This window comes from Acanthopagrus latus, chromosome 8 (genome assembly GCF_904848185.1).
Source record: "Acanthopagrus latus isolate v.2019 chromosome 8, fAcaLat1.1, whole genome shotgun sequence".
Taxonomy (NCBI): domain Eukaryota; kingdom Metazoa; phylum Chordata; class Actinopteri; order Spariformes; family Sparidae; genus Acanthopagrus; species Acanthopagrus latus.
This window is the reverse complement of record NC_051046.1, coordinates 22,920,332-22,945,045: the sequence shown is the minus strand read 5'-3', so window position 1 is coordinate 22,945,045 and position 24,714 is coordinate 22,920,332. Positions and strand designations below refer to the sequence as shown.

General features: G+C 40.9%; 1 protein-coding gene across 2 annotated transcripts in view; it reads right to left on the bottom strand.

Moving 5' to 3' along the window:
- Positions 1–24,714, bottom strand: part of cdh13 (cadherin 13, H-cadherin (heart)) — a 393,409-nt gene that overhangs the window by 63,430 nt on the left and 305,265 nt on the right. For both annotated transcript variants that reach the window (XM_037107511.1, XM_037107512.1), the window contains exons 13-14: positions 8,419–8,652; positions 5,063–5,281 (exon numbers count right to left, since the gene is read on the bottom strand). In XM_037107511.1, coding sequence (XP_036963406.1) covers positions 5,063–5,281; positions 8,419–8,652 — 453 coding nt within the window. The remainder of the gene's footprint in view (positions 1–5,062; positions 5,282–8,418; positions 8,653–24,714) is intronic.

Here is a 24,714-nt window from a genome sequence, read left to right as displayed (position 1 = left end):
CCCCGCCGAGTGTTCTGTGGCAGAGAGCTATGACAGAAAGCTAGTGAGGACGTGGCTCTGCTCTGAGTGCTTCTGATGGACTGAAGGAGTTTGCTGGATTAAATGTGGAGGTTTCAGGTAGTGATGGGAAGGTGCGATCCAGTTAAGGCCGGTGACAGCAGCGACACACTTCACTACCACATTAATAAGCAGGCGTCATAACTCACACGTCATTAAAATTCTTTGGGCTCACAGTAGATACACAGAACAAGAGAAAATCTGTCAGCGGGGGAGAAATGATCTTTCTCTCCAACAAAAAACAACTCCTTACATCAATTCCCTGTATTCGAGTGGCATTTAATGGAGACTCGCAGGCTAATCTGCCCTTTTCTGTTTTGTTTATAGAAAATATACAAGTGCGACACACACTGCAGTTGTTTTTCGAGAAAATGTGATTTTTTTTTCACTGATCGAGTATGGAACTGAGGTGCTTGTGAAGATGGCATTTTCTGTTTATAGTCATTTTCACTCCTCTGTCCTCCCTGAGCCTCACTCAGAAACACATCAGCACTTGGATACACAGGGAAACATTACCCGCAGTACAAACACAAAGAAAATACCAATCTCTTCACAGATTGTAGATTAGATGACCTCTAAACAGAGGGTGCTGAGAACACCTACACATAGTTTTTGTCTTGTGTTACATAAGTGAACACCTCAGACGCAGAGAACAAACAATATCCCTGTCTCATATAAAATACTGTAGATTGATGGTGTATATTTCTACTTTGATCTGCCATGGAAACTTGATTGCTGCATGGATTAAATATTTAGAGAATTTCTTGCTTTCCACCCATGAAGTGTGGCATCCTTTTATTGCTTAGAATTCTCAAATCCCCACGACCTGCCTTAGGTTTAAATCAAACTTTTTAAAAACAGGGAATCTCTGCATAGTGACTTTTCCTTCACTGGGTTATGTTACCTTGGTACCAAAAGGTGTTGCAAATAGTTATCACATTATAGTCTCATGAAGGTTCTCTTGGCCAGCAAATGTTCATCCATCTCAGAATGTTTTACAAAGCATTTGTCTGAGCTCCATTTACAAGTGCAACTCTTTGACTGTCCCTGCAGAATATATTAAGCTGCTGTGCACCTGGTAAAGCTGTAAAGTGCTCGCAGAGAAGCGCGTTGCACTGCTTTGACAGCCAGCAATTGTGTCCATCATATCTCAAATTTTAGCTGCATATTTCAAGGGTAGCTGTTCAAATTTTATCCATTAAACTGTGTTCACAGGTCTCAGGGAGTACAGCTGCACATACAGGCCAAAGTAGTATAAAGCCTTTTGTGGCTCCAGAGGAAGATGATGATTTTGCATTGTGGGTGATGTGGGAAACATTCTTCTTCTCTTTCAACACTACATGATCCATTATGCAGTGTAGCCACTGAATGACATCACTGGAGCTGTAAAGATGACTCATTCATGTGTTTCTTTATGGGTAACTGTTCGCTGTTGTTCATATGTTTTGATTGGAACTAAACTGCTGAAGTTATTCTTCCTGTGCTGTTTTTGTCAGTTAAGACTTCAGTTGTATTACCACCTCCTCCTGTACTGGCGGAGGGCTCACCCTGATTTGTATTTAGCCGTGAAAAACCTGAAATGTAATCATTATGTACAAATGTTTCACATGTTTACATTCCGTGATGTCACCTGTATATATTTAAAATATATATTTAAATCTTTATTTAAATCTTTATTTTTTTCATTTTTACTTCTACTTTTTTTACACTCATTGTGGATAGAGAGTAACAGAATTTCAATTCTCTGTATGTCTTGCACATATTGCAGCATTGACAATAAAGCCAACTTTGAACTTTGAACTTTGAACTTTGAGGTTTGTGATCTGGCCAACAGAGACGGATATATAGTTCATTAACATTTCATCTGGATTTAATCCGGATATTAGATGCTCAAAATGTAAAGTGTAAATTGGATTTAAAGGCACCATAGGATAGTAGAGCATCAGGTTAAGGTAATGGAAGCATCCAGGTCATCTTAAATATTGAAAAAGTCTACATCTCATCTTTCAAGCGTACAGTTTATGTTGAATGTTTTTCAAAATTTTAACAAGACCACAATTCTTCCATTAGACTAAACCAAGTACTCTTATTGATAACTAAGAGAAACAGAAATAAGAAAAAACACAAAACAATTCCCACTGGCAGTAAATGGTTTGCAGATAATTCTTGGTGAATTTTTCTCATGTTAATTAAAAAAAGCTTTATGTTCATTCCCATTACCTTTATAAATACATATTAATATGGCAATGTTTTGTATATAAATGTAATTTTTGGACAGGGCTGGGAAAAAGAAAGCTTAGAGGGAGGGAGGGAAAGGTAAAGAGACGTTAGATATGAGGAGCCAGAGAAATTAAGAGAACAGTACTGCAGCGTGGCCGTGCGTACAACTGTAGCCCAGCGGGCAAAAACCAGAAAACAGGAGAGTTTAATCTCCACACCTTTATTCTCGTCTCTGTTCCCCATCCTTCCCCTCTGGCTCGTTCCATTTTTCTTCCCCTCATCTCTCTCTTGCAGGGTCAGAGTTCAGCTTGCAGATAAGGGAATTGAAACAGGATCCTCTCTGCCTCTCTGTCAGACTATCTGACTATACACTGCAGTGATCAGTCCCCTCTATCTGTCCCCCAGCACAGGTCTCTGTGATGAGCTCGAGCAGGAGCCGTCTCTCTAGGCACCAGTGTGTTTGCGCGTCAGTGTAATGCGCCGCCCAGCTGTAACACGCACACGCACACACACACACACACACACACACACACACACACACACACACACACACACACACACACACACACACCCACAGTGTCTTTGCGTCCTTCTTCTCTAATCTCCAACCTTCAGCTCCAGGGTAACACCACTCTCTGGTACTATTCAAACACACACCTCAGTCCAAATGACTGGACATGGAAACGGACACGGGACCAGGCAGCCCAGGAATCTGTCATGGGGAGCAACTATTTGGTTTAATGAATGCTACCGTCTGTCGCCGCACCGCACTATTTACAGTAGAGTGATGAATGAATGGACATCTGCGAAGACGACTCTCCTAATGTCATCTTGGCATGTCTGCCAATTATCATGCTTTCTGGTTCAGACACTGCGGCTGCTACCATGGCAACCGCGGGTAACTAAATATTTCCAAAAAAGACAGCGTGAAAAGCTAACTGACTGCTCCAGCTGGGATACTTTCAGGATCGCTGCCATGAAAACTTTCTGAGACGTGGCTGCTTGCCTGCAAATGCTGACACAGCATCGGCTTACGCTCATGATTAGTGTGTTGCAGTGAAACCACGACTAATGGTCTATCAACGCTGGAGTGCTTATGGTGTTTCTTGCTACACGCTGTCGATTAAGTCCTGTAAATCATGAGTTTTTAACAGAAGTCGTAGGTAAAGTGTTTTAACTGCATCATGAGAGAACGAGATAATCAGTCCTTCAAGGCGCAGCTTCAAACAAGAGCTTCCCATACACAGTGAAGTCATCTGCTATGAATGAGTGCTGCTTGGAGAAAAGATATGCAGCAATAGACAGATTGATCCATACCCAGAGGAAGATCGATGGGTCATGGTAGATGCTGTGATCCACAGATACGGAGAGAAAATGAGAAGATGAGACGGAGAGATTCTGCCTGTAAGCAAAGGATTATGGAGCGAGTGCGGCTGATTGTTGAAAAAGGAGACAGAGAGAGAGCAAATCAGCGGGAGAAGTGGTACGGGGGAGGTAAAAAACGGTGGCAGAGAGGGCCAAGGAATGAGAGACAGGATCTGAGACAGAACGTGCATGCGGTCGTGATCAACAGGACTGTATAAAGATGTTAAGATCAACAGAAAAAAAAAGAAGAGAGAGGAAAGCATGTCTTAGGCCGAAAATCTTCCCGTCCTCATCAGAACAATATTATGGGTTGACTGTGAAAACAGCTTATTAAAACCAGTATTTACATTTCGTATTAGGCTTGGACTGTAAGCGGTTGTTCTAATTACCATGGCAGTGAAGGAGGAAATGAGACAAAGTAGTATGACGAGCATGAATGTACAGAGAAGGGAGGGGGTCATGGCTGAGTGACTGGGTCAAACAAGGACAGGGCTTCAACCTGCCAGATCGCTCCGGTGTTGTTGAAAGCAAAAGTAAATTGAGACTTATGTTACTTAACGTAGGTATGATCATACTTTTAACCCGAACACTGATGTCATACCAATGACCTCAACCTAACCAAGACTATTCAGTACCTTACATTGCCCAAACTGTGAGCGTCCAGTAAACCTATCACTGGTACACTGTAACAGTCATGCTGATTAGGGATATATGTTGTTTTGGGAGTGACTGGCAATCGGCTTATTAAATAATTATGATATGAGAATGAATTGCCCTATAAATGCATTTTTTTGCCTTCTCTTCTTCCCTATCATATGTTCTTTTGTATTTTTGCCTATTGTCATTGTCTTCGTCCTTGTTTTCTCTCTTACTGCTGTCACTAGCCCCCCCCGCTGTACTGTGCCTCTGGCGTACAGCAAGCCTGAATAAAAACTACAGAGAACAAGTGTAGATGGGAGAAAGGGATCTGGGGGCCTTAAAGTTGCAAATGATTCTCCTCCTCAACAAAGTAGCTGTTGGACGTCCTCCGTTACGTTTGTGTTGTGAATGGAGGAGGCTGAATTATTCATGCAATCGCTAATGGCTTAAATAAGATTCAGAGTAAATTCAAGTTGGACTTCCCGGGGAGTGCCCTAGGCATGGCGGCAAAAGAAAAAGACTTGCACTTGAATTGATACGTGAACTGCACAAGGCATAGTTTTGCAAGACAAGTAGAAGCACGCTTTGTAAATGCATGAATGTAAAGAAGGTAAACAGTGTAAAGTAAATGTCGCACACACAGAAACCCCTCTGTGCAAACCCTAAAATGGAAGCAACATACCATGTTACTTAAGTATTAATCCACGTTTAAACAAGGTCATCAGGAAATAAACCATCGCCTCCATTCTTTCAACATGTGTGTGGTTTTGATGGTACTTACAGGACAGGGCGAGCAGGAGTGTCGCGAGCAGCACTAGAAGGCTGGCACGGTGGGAGTGGGCAGAGCTGCAGTGCATCTTGTTCTTCTTACAGACGCACACCTGAACTTTGACCTCTGTGCTGTTGGACAAAGGGGGCACCCCTGAGTCAGTGATGAGCAACGGGAGCTGGTAGTTGGCTTTCTTCAGACTGTGCAAAAGCATGATTTGGGAGTGCGTGGCTGTGGGGGGGACACACACAGAGAGAGGGAGAGCGAGGTTTAATAAAATGGATGCACAGAAATCCCCCTTCTTTCATGTCCTGCTGGTCTACTCTACATTCACAGCTTCCTATTTTGCAAAGCAGGACTGAAAAATGTGTTATAACGCAAAACTTATAAGCTTCAACTAACTGTGTGCCAGGCCACTCCTCACAACTGAGCGACAAATATTGGCACCACTTAAGTTGCATAAGACAGTTACATTGTGTTGCATCATACTTTAACATTCCTTAAGAGTCACAAGAGAAAGTAGTGAAGCTGGTTCCGTTCATGCTGAAATGTGCCACAATATGCAAAGCTGCACATTTGACTTGTCGGCCACGGCTGTTAGCTCCAGGTAAGGTGACTTTTAGCTGTGTATATAATGAGAAACATTACATTGTCAAATCGGGGGCTGAAAACAATGTCACAAGGCAATAGTAAGTGACGGTAAACATTTCGTAAATGCACATGCCCTTCTTTGTCCTAGTCACCCCCACCTCTCTGGCTCATCAGTGCAGCTTGATTTGCCATGGTGCAGTGTGACACGCAGGATTTCCTAAAGTTTCCACAAACTCTACAGTCTGCCCTCTGCACAATCAAGTCAGATTCTTCCTGTGCCTGTGTCTTAATCAGGTATTTGCGTTAATCTGTTAAGGCATGCTGACATTACACTTCAGCAGCATGCACTTTCACATGCCAACAACACAACACATAACACCTACAGATTGATGACAAGTCAATGGAAAAACAATTTTAAGTGTGTGATTATGGTGTCACTCCGCCACAAGTATGGAGTGTAAGCTTTTAATCAGCTTTCAGAATCTGGAATCCCCCGACACTCCGCACAGAGCCTTGCATCATCCAAAGGGAAACAACAGCTAGTTGCAAACAGCTAGTTTGCGGTTAGCCTTCAGCTCCACTTCAAGACACTTGTCCCGTGTGTATGAACATAATCAACTGAATGGTACTGGAGGTAACTCCAACTCAGATGTTGGGCTCTTTTTCTATTGCAGAGATCCTATTGTTTTGTTTAAGAAGAGGGTTTAAGTGAGGAGGAAGAACTTAACTTAACTGAAGTGATAACTATGCTGAAGATCTTTATTGATATGTCTGGGAAGACATTCAGATATATATATATTTTTTTTAATCACCACATTTGGTGCTGTTTTGTAAATGACAGTTGTCAGGGCAAAGAACCAACAACCTTTTGATTTTTACAAATCCAAATGCTGGTTAAACAGTAGAATGGATGGTCGACAAAAATTTAAAAAATCAAATCAAATCAAGGCTGTTTAATTCAAATTCTCATCAGACATTGTGCATTTGGAGAGTTGTGACACCTGTTAATTAAAAAAACCTGCCTGCACAAATACCAGTGCCTGCCCATGACATAAGTCCACAGAAAAGACTATTTCCTTCTCGCCTATCTCTGTGTTAGAACTGACAACTTCAACATTTTAGTTTCAAAGTTTTATTGACCTCATAGAGTTCAGATTGTGTCTTAGTAGCTTGCTTTAAAATGTGTGTACGAGTTATTCTTATAAAGAGAGCGATGCTGCTGTATAAACATCAGCTGGCCCACCTCCGGTTCCACACACACATTCCTACACACGAGCATGCACACAGAGACGAGCACAGTGCCAGTCCATTTCTCTGGTAGCCAGCTCTTTCTCTGCTGGCCATATCTGTCTCTTTCAGCAGGGGTGATTGAGGAGTGTCTGTACCTCCCTCTCCCGCTGTCAGTCACAGCTAATACCTCTGGGCAGGTTTTAGCTCTGCTCTGTCACTCAAACACACACACAGACAGCGCTGTCGGTCATGCAACCCTGAATCGATGTCTTGGTTGTCTGTCTATCCTCCTCCCCCTTCCCTTCTCCTTTTATCATTTTACACTTCATCCTTATCATGTGATTATCTGCAATTTAGACTTCCCTGTTCAGTGTACAGCATTGAGCTTGTCTCGCGTGAAAGAGAATAACAATGTACTCAGGGTAATTGACCCTTCAATTTTCTTGCAATGACATGCATTTTTTTCTGTTTACTTGTCTTTTCTCGCACCCTCTTCATACTCTCTTTTTGATTACATTTATTCCTACATTCCCATGGGTGCCTTTTCACAACCCAGTGAGAGCTCTTGACAAAGAGAAAAAGGAGTGAGAAAAAAGTCAATAAAATGTTGACTTTTCTTCCTCTTCTTTCCCTCTTTCTCTAAATGTTGGAGCTTCTCTGTGCAGAACAATGTGTGTGCAGAGTTTCATTCACTGCTCGAAGTGTATTTTTTTCTCTGTGCTCACTGAAAATATGGTTTAGAAAGGCAGGTCGATTATTTGTGACATCACAAATCTTTGGAAGCCAATCCTGGTCCCATATTCAGCATACACAAATGTGCATACACACAGATGTCTTCATGTTCAAATGTTTACAGAATCGTAGATTTACGATTATTTAATAAGAGTAACAGAGTAACTGTAATATCAACAATATATATTTTAACAATATAATAGAACATATATGGACACATATGGAATATGGAACACATATGGAAAAAACATGTCAGCACAGGGAATTATACATCTTAAAGGAGACATATTATGCTCATTTTAAGATATATAATTTTATTTTGGGTTACTACTAGAACAAGTTTACATGCTTTAGTGAAAACACATCAGTTTTCTCATACTGTCGAGGGCTGCAGCACTGTAAATTTCCTCTGTCTGTCTGACATGTTCTGTTGTCTCTTTAAGGTCCAGTTTTCCACATACCCAGACTCATCTGATTGGTCAAGTTCACACACAGAGCAGCTGTGCTAAATCAATTCTTATGTGCCAAACTAGTTACTTGGCTTAAATTATTCAAATATGTGACATGGTGAACGTAGTGTGATGTCACAAAGACACGGAATTAAAAGTGTGATTACTGACGAGGCGTTTCAGGAGCATTGTTTTCTGTGGGAGAGAGGCGCTTCCGTTGATGCCGAATTTGACCTTTTTTACTTTAAAGATCTTTACGTATATGCAGAAGAACATAAATGAAACACTTGAGACAATATAAATAACAAACAAAAAAACACAACAAGGTCTCCCTTAAAAAATCTAATTTCAAAATAAAACACTCACAGTTCACCCTGGTAATCTTCCATGTTTTGTCTAGGCCTGGCTGTGTTCCCAGTTCTATCTTAAACGGTGCTGCGTTGGGTGTGAGGTCCTTGTCCCGCCCCCCGACTATGGCCACATTCATGTCATGGGCGTCTTCACACACTCTTGCTACCGATGGCACCACATAGGGGGCGTTGTCATTGTAGTCTTCCAGATAAATTACCAATGTGCCAGTCCCTGTAGCTGGTGGGCTGCCTGCAAACACACAAAAGACACACACATTAGGGTAGGCAGAAGATGACGTTCATTGATTGACTCTGCAAAACTGAGTGCTCTACTGTAGGCCTGGGTGCTCATCATTCTGTGGGAATGTGAGCCGTAATGATCTGGGCAGATGTGAAAAGAGCAATAACACATTGTAGCTGCAGTAAAACAGGGTGTACTCATGATTACCCAAAAGTTAATTTTCCTTTAAATGATTTTCATCCTGCAGTGTCAAAATACTCTATGCTGAAACGCAAGAGCAAATCAAGAGGTGATTCTTCTGAAAACCTACAAATGGCAATAAACATATCCATCCTGCTCTCTTCCATCCAGCTGACCTAAATAAGCCCCGACAAAACAAAAAGGCGTGTCATTCTGATGTCGGAGGAGCATGAATCACAGAGGCTCATGTTTTGAAAAAGAGTGTAGTGACTTGGCACACGGCCAGCTTCTGTGTTTCTATGAGATTACACCTTATTGAAGGATGCTGGGTTAAAAAGCAGCGCGGCTGCTCTCTATTACTGCTCTCTGTTTCACCGCGATTAGAGGTTATTAAAAAATCCAAACGGCATCCACAACAGCTCCAGAGGTCAGTCAGCAATTAACACCTAAAGACAAGATCTGTAATTGGAAAATGGGTCTCCTCCAAACCTTCAAGGTAATATATATATATATATATATATATATATATATATATATATATATATATATATATATATATATATATATATATATATATATAAAACCTTGAAGGTTTGGATACATATATATATATATATATATATATATATATATATATATATATATATATAATATAATATATGTGTGTGTGTGTGTGTGTGTGTGTGTGTGTGTGTGTGTGTGTGTATTTGCCGACAATTTAGGGCACGGAGGGGAAAAAAACAACTCCAGATATATGTGCGATAAATGTCAAGTGAGCCTGGCAGGAAGCTCCAGGACTTTACGGTGCCAACAGAGAGGGCTGCACACACTGTGCAGAAAGTGTTCCTGCCATGAAATGCTCATTAGGTGAAAGTTAATTGTTTAGGACAAACATTAAAAAAACAACCTAATGAGGGGGGGAGGGGGGGGAAGTGAGTTCAAATATGACACAAGACTTAGATGAGGTAAATCTTTTCCAGTTTTTCAGGCAGTTTTGGTTAAAGTGTCATCATCTACAAAACATCATTTCAACCACAATTGGACTACATATATGCAGTCTGTAGTGACAATAAAGGAAGATCTACAGTTAAAGAAATCATCATTGATTATTTAGCAGGGGATCTGGACTCGAAAAAAGACTTTCTAGCCCGTGACCCTTGTATTCAAATAGATAGCTGGTAAATTATGCAAAAGCTAACTATGTGTTTGGATGCACTACATTGCTACGTACATACGTGTGGTGCTGAGGTTAAAGCTCCACAAAAAAAGGTCAGCCTTCTCACCAGCTGATGATCCATGGGTTATACAGAAGTACTGTTCTTCTACTGCAGTTTACATGGATAGCTAATCAGTCCCACTACAATTCTAACATAACGTTGTTTAGCTGCCTAATTGTCATGTTTCATAAATTTATCTTGGGTAATGTTGAATGGGGTCACTCGAGTGTAACGTCCACAAATCCAATAAAGACAGAGCTATCAATGTAAAGTGATGTTTCCAGTATTGGTTGGCAGGTGAATCACTACACAGTGGATATTCTACAGGCCTTAGAAAGACCAAACAAATGTAACCAGGCATGGTACAGTACACTTGGTTTCTCTTGTAGGTAGTAGCTTTTTAGCTGGACATGCTAATGATCGCACCTCGTGTTTGAACAGATAAACACACTGGCTGTTTCCAACCCTTTTGCTGTGTTTTTGGTTTTGGAAAGGCTTAAAAGACACCACCCTCCAAACTCTTCAGTAGTATTCAGAAGTATTGCTCCTGCTAGAGCCTGATGAACAACACTTCAACATGTGGAGACATGCAAAGTTTGAAAGACACACTTTGACTGATCAGCTGTTTCCGCTGTGTGCATTATTAGCATTTCTCTGTTGTCTCTGGGCACCTTCAACATGGCCGATGGGGTTTTAGGTAGCTGTCAACTGGATGCTAGAACTTAGAAACTGACAGTATATTAGGGGATCGGTACTTTCAAACCAAAAGGCCTTTGACAGTTTGCTTTTCACTGACTTATAACAGATACCAAAGCAATGATCCTTTTTACACCAAGATCATGTGACACTGGCGCTGCTGCTGGCACACTCTTTTCACGAAGATGATGATTTGACTTTGTTACGGCCTTCGTTACCAGCTTAGAGTCGGCTGAAATAACCTCTCTTTCCACTTTTGAGTCTTTTATACGAACAGCCATTTAGAGTAAAAAGTGATACATAACATGGGAGTGAACATGGATTGGAAATGACTTAACTCCTACTAAAAGCCCTTTTTCTGTGCATGCACAAGAACACCCGCAGTTTCATAACAGAAGTATAAAACAGACTTCCTCTCTACTCTGAGGCTTTTTATTCATACACAGCCTCTTAAACAGGCACAACATAAAGTGATGCCAGGCTGCCGAATCCCTCCAGCAATGCAGTTGAAGCAAGTGTCCAAGTGCTAAATATTTATTATTTGTGTAAATGCACGAGTGCACTGTGTGTCAAGTGTAGCAGAAACCTTAAAGGCATGTGTAGGTGCAGATTCTCTGTGATAGTGGCAGTAATCCAACTTCGTATGCACTCATACAGACACCTTCCCACACACAAACAGACACACAAGTGGTTACTCTTCCTCACTGCTATCCCACCAACCCACATGCACTAGGTCAATTACAATGCTCAAACACTCTCACTGTACCAGAGCAATAGCAGTAACAATAACAGTGTGTAAATACACTTCCATCGGATTTCTTTTAACGCCATTTGGGTGTAGCAAACACAAGAGTTTTAGCACAGAAAACACGAGAGAGATGACTGATGGCAAAAGCAGGCTGTCCTGCATTAACCCGCAGCTGACACATTTTCTGCTTCATCACAGTCTGCAGAGAAATCATATCTACAACTGGTGAGTGTTTATCAGATAATCAGCATGATCTGTTTTGTTTGCCGAGCTCCAAAGTTTAATTTCATTCTCAGCTGTAAATCCATCAGCAGGGTGAATTATGAGAGATTGGGAGAAATCAAATGTAATGCTTGCGAGTTTGGGCATTTCTACTGTGTCATAGACGTGAAATGACTGCTATCTCTGCGCTCTTTGTTTTTTGTTTTTTTTTTACCCCCTCTTTCCTATATGCAGTCGAGGAATGAAACAGCCCTTATATAGTTTAGATAAGTACGGCTGTGACAGTATCAGCGGCGGATCAAGAGCAGAGATGAATTACCTCGGCAAAAGCAGACAGAAAATGTGTTCAAAAGCAAATGAAAGACACAAGCTCTTCAGGCGAGACCCTAGATAATCTATTATCACTTGAGAGGTGAGACCATGAGAGAGAGGATGGGACTCGGTTCCCCTGTCAGCAAAAAGATGCAAATTTCAGCCCATTTGTAGTGGGAGAAGCCGTCTCTCTGCTTGGCTAGCTTTAAATGAAGCTGTTTGTCTTCCTGAATGCATACTCCCCATACCTAATCACGCTATTTCTCTCTTCTCTTTCTCCTCCTTATCTCCATTGCATCACGCCTGTGTCATCATCAGCCTGGCTCGGCATCAATGGAGCTTGTCTGCTGGCCTCCGCCTCACACCGCTTTGTCACAGAAGTTCTGATTTAAATGCACTGGAAGTTTCTAAAACAGACAGGCATTTCAAAGATCTTTGCAGCTACAAAGTGCCGACCCATTCCTGTGTGTTAGGCCCTGAAAGAAACATTAAGCAGGCGATATTTCAGAAAGAAGCGACTACTTTAAAGTGTAGAGGACTGTCCCCCTCATTGTTTTTGTTGTCAGAGTTTAAAATTGGAAAATGCATTCAAGCTGTTGAACTGATATGTTGGCAGCAGAGAGTTTCTGTCTCATTAAAACAGTGTTCAATCTCCATTTCATTAAAAAAAAAAAAAAAAATCATGGGCACAGATTGGTCATATCAATGTAAAACAAGACTGAAATGAAAACAAGGCTCTGTGCTCACCGCCTTTCAGGGAGTGTGTGTGCATTCCTGTTATGTTTGTGTGTCATCTAAGGATTGACTCACTTCATCTAGTAACCCACATAAGAATTGGGACTTGCGCAATTATTATATTTTGTACATTCATCAGTCTCAGTGGCCATGTTGGTGTCATATTCTTTGCTTGGTGCTCGTTTCTTCTTCTGTTGTGCTTGCAGCGGTGCACAAAGAGGCCGAGCGGCGCTTCCCATACACCGGAGCTGCTCACACGCTCGCCACCCTACCTGCTGCCATATGTTAGATGTGGTACACGGCTCCGGCTATATCGCCAAATTGTATGACCAGTGTTCCTGTTTCCCTCCTATAATAATCTAATATTTCTCATGTTTCTCTGCTTCCAGGGTTCACCTGCACTCCTACTACCAGTGTCTCCAGCTTCAGCGGTCAAGCTCACTGGAGTTTCAACTCACCGCCGAACCAGCAGAGACACCGTGAGCAAACTCTCAGCCTGGGACTCTCCCCTCCTTCACCTGCAAACCCTTTGTGAAGTCAATAGATTACTGTGTACCCCACTCCCTACCTCATTGTCCGCTTTTGGGTCCACAATATGCTAACCAAGCACACAGTTGGTGTGTACAAATAAACGAAACAACAGCCACAGCAAAGAACTTTTGTTTACAGCAGTAGTATGACACAGTTACATGTGTGGGCGATAGACCGTATTAAAGAAGACACCTGGTATCTCACCAAACCATGAAACAAACCCACCAGTCTACTGTGTCACAATTGCATTTGGTTTCGTACATACTTGCCAACATTAGGCTGTGACAAAGAGGGACATTTTCTGCTGTACTGGCAAATGTCCAACCCTCAATCCCCCCAGAAAACACTTAGCACCAAAGATTATCAGGATAAATGCAACCCTGTGAAAAGTGATCAATCTTGAATTCATAGCTTATGGTAAAATACGTTTAAAAAAAGATGTTGAAAAATTGATACAAATTTAAAATCTAAAAAGTCTAATATAAAATTTTAATCACAAAAATGGAGTGAAATGGAGGGCAAACTGAGTGGAGACGAGAGCTTGAGCAAGAAAGTCACGTACAAACTCTGATTCCAATGAAGTTGGGACGTTGTGTAAAATGTTAATAAAAACAGAATACAATGATTTGCAAGTCCTTTTCAACTTATATTCGATTGAATACACTACAAAGACAAGATATGTAATGTTAAACTGACAAACTTTATAGATTTTTTGCAAATATTCACTCATTTTGAAACTGATGCCTGCAACACATTCCAAAAGAGCTGGGACAGGGGCATGTTTACCACTGTGCTACACTTTCCTTTCCTTTAACAACACATTCAATAAGCATTTAGGAACTGAGGACACATTGTTGAAGTGCTGTAGGGGGAATTCTTTCCCATTCCTGCTTGATATACGACTTCGGTTGCTCAACAGTCTGGGGCCTCCGCTGACGTATTTTGCGCTTCATAATGCGCCACACATTTTCAGTGGGAGACAGGTTTGGACTGCAGGCAGGCCAGTCTAGTACCTGCACTCTTTTACTACGAAGCCACACTGCTGTAGCACGTGCACAACGTGGCTTGGCATTGTCTTGCATAAATAAGAAGGGACGTCCCTGAAAATGACGTTGCTTGGATTGCAGCATATGTTGCTCCAAAACCTACATGTACCTTTCAGCATTTATGGTGCCTTCACAGATATACAAGTGACCCCTGCCATGGGCACTAAGACGCCCCCATACCATCACAGATGCTGGCTTTGGAACTTTGCGCTGATAACAATCTGGATGGTCCTCTTCCTCTTTGGCCCAGAGGACACAACGTCCATGATTTACAAAAACAATTTGAAATGTGGACTCGTCAGACCACAGCACACTTTTCCACTTTACATCAGTCCATCTCCGATGAGCTTGGGCCCAGTGAAGCCAGTGACATTTCTGGGTGTTGTTGATATAAGGCTTTTGCTCGGCGTTGTAGAGTTTCAACTTGCACTAGATGTAGCAATGAAATGTGTTAACTGTTTTTGGCCTGGTTTTCGGCCTTACGCTTACGTGCAGAGATTTCTCCAGATTCTCTGAATCTTTTGATGATATTATGGACTGTAGATGATGACATCCCTACATTTCCTGCAGATGTACATTGAGAAACCTTGTTCTTAAACTGCAATACTATTTGCTCACTCAGTTATTAACATAGTCGTGAACCTCGCCCCATACTTGGTTGTGAACGACTGAGCCTTTTGGGGATGCTCCTTTTATACACAATCATGGCACTCACCTGTTTCTTATTAACCTGTTCACCTGTGGAATATTCCAAACAGGTGTTTTTTAAGCATTCCTCAACCTTCCTTGGTTGCCCCTGTTGCAGCTATTTTGGAACGTGTTGCAGGCATCAAACAAAAAATGAGTGAATATCTGCAAATCATTCTAGTATTCTGTTTTTATTAATGCTTCACACAATGTCCCAACTTCATTGGAATTGGGGTTTGTATGTCTGAAAGATATGAAGATATTTGGGAGCGCTGGCAGGTCTGCTCATCTGTGGTAAAGATACAGAGATGGTGCATTCGGTTTCCAAAAAAATGATTTGAAAATGGTACGGTCTAGAAAAACATCACCGTTAATACTACTGTCACCACTAGATGTTTGCCTCACACGGGACTGAAGCTCTTTGCATTGCGATTGTTTCTTACTCTGACCTCTCATGTATTGGCAGAACTTTAGCTTGGGAGTAGGTTGTAGAAGTGAAATTAGCCTCTGGGTCTAAGAAATGAAGCTAGTGCAAATATGCATGTAATCTAATGGCCAGCAGTGGGGACTCCAGAGGTTTCAGAAAGATGTTAAGATGTATTAGTTCTATAAAAGTTTATGATAAAATTTCCCTACTTCTTGCTTGATTTATTATAGTTTCCTAATGAGTTTAAATCTGGTCTGAATTTCTAGCCTCTAGTCTTCTTCAATGCAGAATGATGTTAATTTTCTTGCATCATGGTCCCATTCAGAGTATAACAGACAATAAAGCAGAATGCTTTAGAGAGTGACTACCAGAAGGTGAAGAAATCAATATTTACCATAATTCACAACCATTAGCTTTTTTTGGTATTTGGTCATAAACAACACAAAGGGTTAAAGGATCAGGAAATGTCATGGCAACACGTCTAAAAGTTGTAATGACTTTTCACAAAAGAACAGAATATCCTTACGGTGGTGCTGGATGAAAAGTCGGGGGATCACTAGAGTCAGTAAGCTTCATCATCTGCATCTGGGGACCATGACTGTCTGGACTAAAGACGTATTTTTCTGCACAGTCTTTCCTTCTTTGTCTTTATTACAGTCCATCTCCCCTCAACAGTGGTCTACCTGGGCCAGGGCAATTTATCGTTTAACTTGATCCTAATGTGCCTGCAAGTGATATAAATTCTGTCAAATCTAAAGTAATCCAATCCCCCTTGTGGCTCTGACATATTGCATCTTGCTAACAAGTTAAAATAACATAAATCGAGATGGAAATCCCTTTAGTGTGTTATTCTGCCGCCCCCGTTTCTTCCGCAGACTGCTTTTATTTAGGGTGTATGCAGGTGTCAGGAATGAAGTCTGGAAGTTTTTAAAACTTGCATGAGCAAAGCAAAGCCTAATTTTAAGTGAAAAAGTTAAGTTTTTTTGTACAAATGAGATAATGAATGATGTATTATTTTCACTGAAACATTTAAGAGTCCAAAGCTAAAATTGGCTTTACACAAGTGGGGATTGATTCTGATAAATTGGTTTCAGAGCAGGAATTACACTAATTAACAAATGAAATTAGGTTTAATTGTCTCCATAAAAGTTCCTCTTTAATATTAAGCAAGCCTGCGAGCCAGTTCTGGCAGAGAACTTCAACTTTGAAATGCTGCTGCTGCACCACTCATTTGCAAAAAAACTCTGCAAGAAATGTTTCTCCTGCTCCTACATTATTTCAAGAGCTTCACCTCAACCTTGCAACCACACCTGTGCTTTAATTCTAAGATTTTCTGTTCTGAGATTGTATTACAAACACAAACAATGCACATTCATTGGAATGCAAATATTCATCAATGCAACATGTGTTGACTGACAGAGTGGATTAGCATAATATAATTCCTGCAATAACTGAATTTTTGCCACTTGGTGGGGAAAAAAGCTGTAAACAACCCCTTTAATACCAAATCCTTTTAAGATGATCTAACAAACCTGGGTAATAACACCTCCATCAGACACACTGGCATTCATTTGCAGTCAGGGTTCTGGCCACCTGATGAATATTTACTCCCGTCCACTCTCTTTTTGGTCCCAACCAACACCTGAGGGAAAAATGTGGCTCTTTAGCTGTTAAATGCGCCACTATGTTCAATGGATTACTACTAATTTTGTCGGTCTGCTGTTTAGTGCTGAGCAGATGGCATACAGTCGATTTATTCATACTTTTAGGCTGAAAACAACGCTGATGAGAGCAGTGAGAAGGAACTCAAACAGTAAAGGTTTGGGCTATAAAACCAAAACAATTAGCTGTCAAGACACTAAAGCACACTGAAGAGATGAGGAGATTCCTTTCTGTGGATCCATCACCAAGAGCAGCCTGTCATTACACACTGTCACATAATTAATTTCTTTAAGCTTAAAATGATATAATATGGTGATTTTTGTTTTGAACTTCTGAACATACGATTTACTTTAAAAGTCCAGAAAACTGTCTTATTTTTCTGTCAGTAATCTGTCAAATAACACAAAATAATGAGCTGGTACTACATAATGGGAAAAACAAAAAAACATCCATAAGTTAAGTTTTAAGCGACACATTCTAACATGAACTTGTCAAATGTGGCACTTTGGTCAAGGCTGTTAAGCTTCAAAGTATGTGGCTTTACCTACCCCTCTAGCGTCAGTTTCTAAGGTCAAGTTAGCCATAACACGTGTTAGACTTTCAAAATAAATCTTGCTGACAAACATTGTATAAATGATGTCATATCATGTCTTTTGCATTTATCAAACTGTTGCGGTTTGGTTAGATTTAGACACAAAACCTACTTAATTAGGTTTAAGAAAATGTCCTTATGCAAGATAACAGAAAAACAAATCAGTGGGATTAAGAAGTGGATTTATCTTAATTCCTGTTTATCAGCCTGACTGCAGAAGTGATCAGTGGAGGTGACCTTTGTTTGTCAGGTGTTTCTGTTCTGTAACGGTGAATGCCAATTGGAGCGGGAGGGGAAATGTACTCCACTTCATAAACATTACCAAGAGGATGGGGGAAAAAGAAGCGAGAGAACCTGTGTGTACTGAAATCACAGAGTTGTCCTGAATTTAATCACACAGACGCACACACCCTAGGTATGTCGCTAACGTTAGCTTCTCGCTAGAGTACAGTAAAGTAATCAGGCTGTTTGGGGCAGATAAGCATTGCATGAGTAACTCAAATAATCACAAATGTTCCTGCTGTCAAGCTGGCTTCACTGTTGATGTACACACCAATAAACAACCACCACTGCTGATGAAAATCCATCTGATGTGACTCAGCTCAAACGTTCACATATGAGGTTATGTTCAAAGGTTTGCTCACATTGAATTCAGCGTCGTTACTTCCCTAACCTGGAGGCAATGACAAGCGGTCACATGAAATGCACCATTAGCCTGAATAAAACTTGTGTATTTCTTTGGGTTTGAATATTGTTGGGAACATTTGAGATAATGTGAGTGCACACCTCAACAAAATACATAACAGAGGCCTATTAGTTTTCTGAATCTTCTATCTGAATGCAGAATTGCTACATATCACATCTATCAAGAATAGAATTATGTATCGGTTGACTACGTGATTAATTTCTAATTTCTTCTTGCACATAAAGTGCCCCACCATCATGAGGTTTAAAAGGATCAAAAATGCAGCAGCAGCAGCAAACATTTAATTTCAATATATGTTATTACCAGTTTTTTGCAACTTAGTGTTGAATCATTCTTTACTCCCAAGACTGGCAAATAACATCTGCCATGAAAAAGGGTTCCTTTCCTGTTGCACAACTTCAGGAGATTATTCTATACAATCCACAGTAATCCACAGCACAACATGCAACATGTTTCAGACAGACATTTTTTTCTTGTACTTGTTCTTCTTGTAATATTTAGACAAACACTATAATATTTTTAGGTTGCAGCACTCAAGTATTACAGAAAACAATGCTTGTAGGATAGATGCAGCAAAGATGTTGAATAAATTCTGCAAAGGCGAGCCAGGCTTCATCACCTCCAACCCCTTCCTTTGGGCTCGGCCCTCCTGCTCCATCTCCGTCGTCTAGCTCTGCTGCCGACTCCTCTTTACCTGCCCCTGGCTGGCAGTTGGACTGCCCTGTTATTCTCCCATCTGCCCAGAGATGAGAGGAGCGAGCAGACTGATTGACTCCTGGGGCTGTCAGGTCTAATCCACAGCTACAGGCTACAAACTGAGGCTTTGTTTCTTTCTCTCTGCTGCTTTCTCTTTATATCACTCTGTACACCCCCCAAACCTTCTTTTGCTCCCAACACTCTGGCTTTAGGCTAATGCTCTCTTTCTGTCTGGCTGTCACTTTCTGTTGTTATCGCTTTATTTTTTCAGTCTGTTGTCTGACTTTCTCTCCCTACTGCTGCAGAGGAGGAAGGAGAGACAGGGTTGTGACCAGCAGCAGTTTGAAATGTACCAATTTCTGCCCCTGCACGGTGTGGTGAGAATACCGTCCAGGATCTGCTTGGTCTTTGTATTCCCACCTGGGGGAAAATAATTTTGTTGTGGTTGTGAAGTTTTATGAGAGGAGGTGATGGAGCGAGTTCAACAAATTTGAAGCGGTGGAAAGTACAGCTAGTTCCATTTTCATTTTTGGCATGGTGATACATTTGATCTGTTCTTTCTTACTGTGAAATTAGTCTGGCAAAGGCCCCTGCCACAAGTGAATTGACAGGATTAAAGAGGGTCCACTTGCAGAGTTTGTCACCAAGAACAACGCTGAAATGAAACTCTTCTTATCTGGCCACACTTCCTTTTTTTTCCCTCATTAGAATAACCATTAAACATCAAGACAGCTCGGCTACAGAAGAAACACTGGATGACGCCCTTGGCCACAAATATTCAGCATTGTTATTACTATGATTATTTTCCTCAGCCACATAAAAGGAGATGAGGAAGGAAATGAAATAACCGCATGCAGGTACTAGTGGAAGCCAGGAGCGGGGCTGGCGCGTGAGGAATGGCTCATTGGAAAATGTCACAATACATCATGCTGCAGCTAAACAGTCAGCAAGACTAATTCACAGGTGGACTACAGCAGGGTAATAGAGGAGGGTGAGAAAAAGATAAATGAAGGAAAACTCTTTAATGAGAAAGGAAGGAGCAGAGAGCAGGACTAAAGGTATTCCTAAGGGGAGTGATTTCGTAGAAATTATATGAACATATGAAGTGTTTGCCGCATCATATTTAACTGAAATCTTGTTAAATCTCTTCCCCGTCACTTCACAATGTTTTCCAACTTAACAACACACATAACAGTGCAATACTGAGCCATAATACACAAGGTAGCACATGCATGGCTGAATTCACCCATTTCTCTTTCTCACCCATTGCTGATACAGATTCCTGAGCCTGTTCTTATTCAAACTGCTACACACTTTGGATGCACATTATGTCGAGATCTGTACACCATCACACTAGGATAGTTTGTTTTCCGTTGCCATGTGTTGAACAGCACTGCAGTGTATTGCCCTCTGCTGAGAAATGTGTTTCCACAACCAGTGCAGAGAAGCATTATTTAGCGACTGAATGCACGGGAAATGAAAGCGACACAGAGTAAAACACGAGACAACAGACACAACACAACCCAGGGAATGAAACAAAGTGCATGTGCCAATTATAGAGCTGTGTGTTATATATCAGGCAAAAGATAAATCAAGACATGCTATATGTTGAAATGGTATACAGGAAATAAATATAGTTTTTAAATGAAACGTGAAAAGTTTTAGAAAAAAACTTTGTTCTGTAAAAGTGCAAAAATTGAAATCAGAAGGTTTGAGGTTTTATTTTTCTGTGTATTAAGAAAAAACAGGCACAACATAATTTACTGTATTTACATTTTATGAGAAGTTTATTGATTAGACCACAAAAGACCACAAAAAGTGAATTTATAGTTAACTGATCCATAGTTCATAGATATTTCACTCTTTATGAACCAGGAAATCATTTCTTGTAAAGTTCCAACTGATGTTTATAAATCTTTCCAGAAATAGTAAATAAATGGTTTATAAAGCATTAAATTGAGACAACTATTAAGTATCGTTTAATTAACTATTCAGTTACAGGTTATTAATGTTGGTTATTATAAAGCAATGTTCTTCAAGCCTAGTCCTCTGGGATCCCTATTTGGCATGATTTAATGTTGTTTAATGTCAACGTCATTTGATTGGTTCAAACATGCAAATGACAAAACCAGTATGGAAGCATGACTAGAGAATTTTCCTGGATTCAGCTTCACATTTTTTAAGACTCATCCTAATCAAATATCAATTATACTTTGCAAGATAACTAAATTAGTTTAAGTATTTCTTCATTTTCCCTCATTCCCTCATCCCTGCTTTCAGTATGAGAAAGTCTTTGCAAGTCGCCATCCAGTCAAAAAACCCCACACCACTCAGTTACGCTGCCTCAAATAATACATTCCTGCTTTAAAGTTCACCTCAGTCTAAAACATATGCTGTCCTCTGTCTCGTGCATTTCATATAAAAAAAAACATCTACTTCTACCATACTGTGCGCTCACTGCTTAACAGATATGATGATATCCTATCTGCTGCTGTATTTTCTAGTTCCTCTCTATCTGTCTGCCACTGTGTAAGTCCCAGACCTTGTTAAAACTCCCTTCAGATAACCCATTTCATTCTGTCCCATCACTCATCAGTCTCCTCCGGGCTTTTGGCTAACACTATCACATGACACCCCTGCTAATCTGATTGGCTGATCAGAACTGTAAATGAAACCAGCCAGAGCCAATTACAATAGGCACAAGTCATTAAGAGAGATGACTTCGGGGAGAGAAGCAGTGCCGGGGACAGGTGCATCGCTGCTAGTCTGGCAAATTACTTTCAGAATAGAGTTTGGGTTATCAGTCGCTGGCTATTATACCAAGTGATGGGAGGAGGAGGAGTGTTTTGATACAGCTTTAAGCAGGCTTACACCGCAAGCTCTTTTTGTACTAATTAAACACCAAAATTGCCTTCCTGGGGAAATTCCTTGTTTTGGTCTGTCCCCAGAGACTGCCACAGGATTTTTACTGTGATAAGGTGTAGGATCCGACTGAAAAATCAAGTTGAATAACTTTAATTAGTAAGTGTGTTAAACTCACACTATTAAAGCGTCTAAGCAAGAAGTAATGGCCTGCTGGAAAATATTACAAAAGGTACTTTCAAAAATGATTAATGGTCCTATAGAGGCACCTGTTCTCACCCTACTTACACACCTGCTCCTCATTCCCAAATTGTCTGTGGGCCTCTTTCAGTGAAGTAGTGAAAGCACAGGTGTAAAATCATGCGAATTAATGACAGCTGAATTCCATTTTACTTTGGTTCCAGGGTACTGGTGTATTCCATACTAGTCCACTGGTTCACTGGAACAACTGAAGCGACACTTTAGGACACATACACCGCTAAAGTTCCTACAATAATAATTTAAAATGCCTGTATCCCAGTTCCCTTAATAGTCCTTTAAATGTCCTTTCCACCAAATGCGATTATCCATTCCTGTTTCACCACACAAGTCACAGCTCTTTGGTGACCCTTGGCAATATGGAGTTTGTATCTGTAAATACAAAGGCCCATGGATTGGCACTCATCATTCAGATAATGTACAGAGTGAATTCAATAGCTTTCCTGACAATGTACACTTTTTAAAATAATGTCAAACTTGCAAAAGACAAGTTTTTTTGGCTCGAAGCAACAACATGGATAATTTAATGGAGTGGATTACCACCGTCGTAAATACAGATCCCAGGTCTGTAACAGTTTGTCAGATGCAATGTAGGTGGCAACTACAAACAAAACACATTACATCATGAAAATGTGTTATGTTTAAAACATGTTTGTTGTAGTTAACTTGTATGTAACGCTGTGATCCTACCCCTCTCACTGAAGTACAGAAACAAGTGATAGGAACAGAGGCACCATTCACTCTGTTACAAGACACTCTATTATCTAAATTATTTTGAAGCTATTATTATAAGGTAAACAAGGGACATAATGTTGCTTTAATGTACCACATAAAGTACATTTTGCCTGCACAGTGTAACATTTACAGAAAAATGACACCGTCTGTGTACAACTGTGCCACTGAAAAGTTTTTTGTTTTCCCTTTAAAATTCAAAGTGTTTACACCAGGTGTAAATTGGGACTTTGGAGCTTAGTGTCTGTTTGCCATCAAGGGAAAAAAAAAACTTTCCAAAGTTACTGTGATACTTTTTATCTGTGTATATGTGCAGTTTTGTGGCACTTCTAATGCGTAAGGTGTTAATTAAGGCCTCTGCAGTATATAAGAAACTGTGAGGCTGTGTAATTAAAAGCACTCCCCAAGCCCTGCACGACACACTCACCATACAGCCCAGAAAGATAAACACACATATCAACATACACAGATGGCGCCTTAAACTCTTCATCAGTAACTAAGCCTCTGACAGATTTACTATGTTGGTCTGATGTGCTTTTTCTAGACAAACTGAAAGAAATTCCCCATCATGTGTGCTCCATTCCATCATCTGACTTCATCTTTCATTATCTATCGCTCTCCATCTTCACTACCCACTCATCTCATTTCATTTGGATCACTGTCATTAAAACTACTGCCCAAAGCTGTTCATATCAACACAGAGGAAGCCCTGGTGGAAAATTCCCTGTTAGAGATGTGCTGGGCTGCAGAGGTGAGGGCCACTTTTTAAATTTTAATCATATTGAACACACTCACTCTCCACATAACCAGCAGTGTCAGTTTTTTACAAAATAAGTACCCACTAGGTATTGCTGCTCTCAGGTTCTCTTGCTGAGTGGGCAGAGGCGTGTTTGTTTTAGTGTGCCAGGCGCAGCGATAACTTCTGATCTGCGGATGAATCAGTATTCCAAGGACACAAGAGAGGCAGGGCCTGATAACAGCCGACAACACAGAGAGACATTTCTTCACCGGCTAAACTGAACAAAGGTATTCTTTAATCACAGATGTAACACAAGTCTTTTTTTTTACGGGGTGACGACTTCCCCAAGAGGTTCCTCTGCGAGTGGAGAAATGAAGGACAGAGTCAGTCAGAGAGGAACAGCGAAGGGAGAGACGGAGGATGGGGAGACGGCAGTAAAGCCCTAAAGTGAGAAAGGCACAGTGTGTATTTGGGGTTAATGAGGCAGTGCCGCAAGACAGGGGAGGCAACAGAAGGCAAGACAGCGTCGGGCTGTGATCTTCTGCGCTTTCCAGAGCATATCCCATTACACTGCCATTACCCTGGGTCAAGATGCTCTGATTCCTTACCCTGCATCCTTCCCTCATGCTGGTGTCACCATAGCCTACTGCTACAGAGGGTCATAATTGATTGGTGAGGCAAGAACAAATTTCATCATGGTAGTTAACCTGTTTGCCTCTGTGGCGCTCTCCATAAAGGGAGTGACAAGAGCGATATATATGTGGAGTGAAAGCAACCTTAAGACAAGACAGGGGGAAGCAAACACTTCCAGCGTTAATTTAACTCATGCCGTCTGACAAAGCCTCTGATCTTCAGGTTCAGATTACAGATATATCAGCCTGATAATCACCCCATCGCTCAGAGGGTAGTTTTAGGTTCAGGTTTCAGGAACGGAAAAAAGCGTCTCAGGAGTGACAATTGATTGTTTTCATCCTTCATATCATTGCCGACAACAACTGGGACTGTGTCTGGGATGCCTCACCA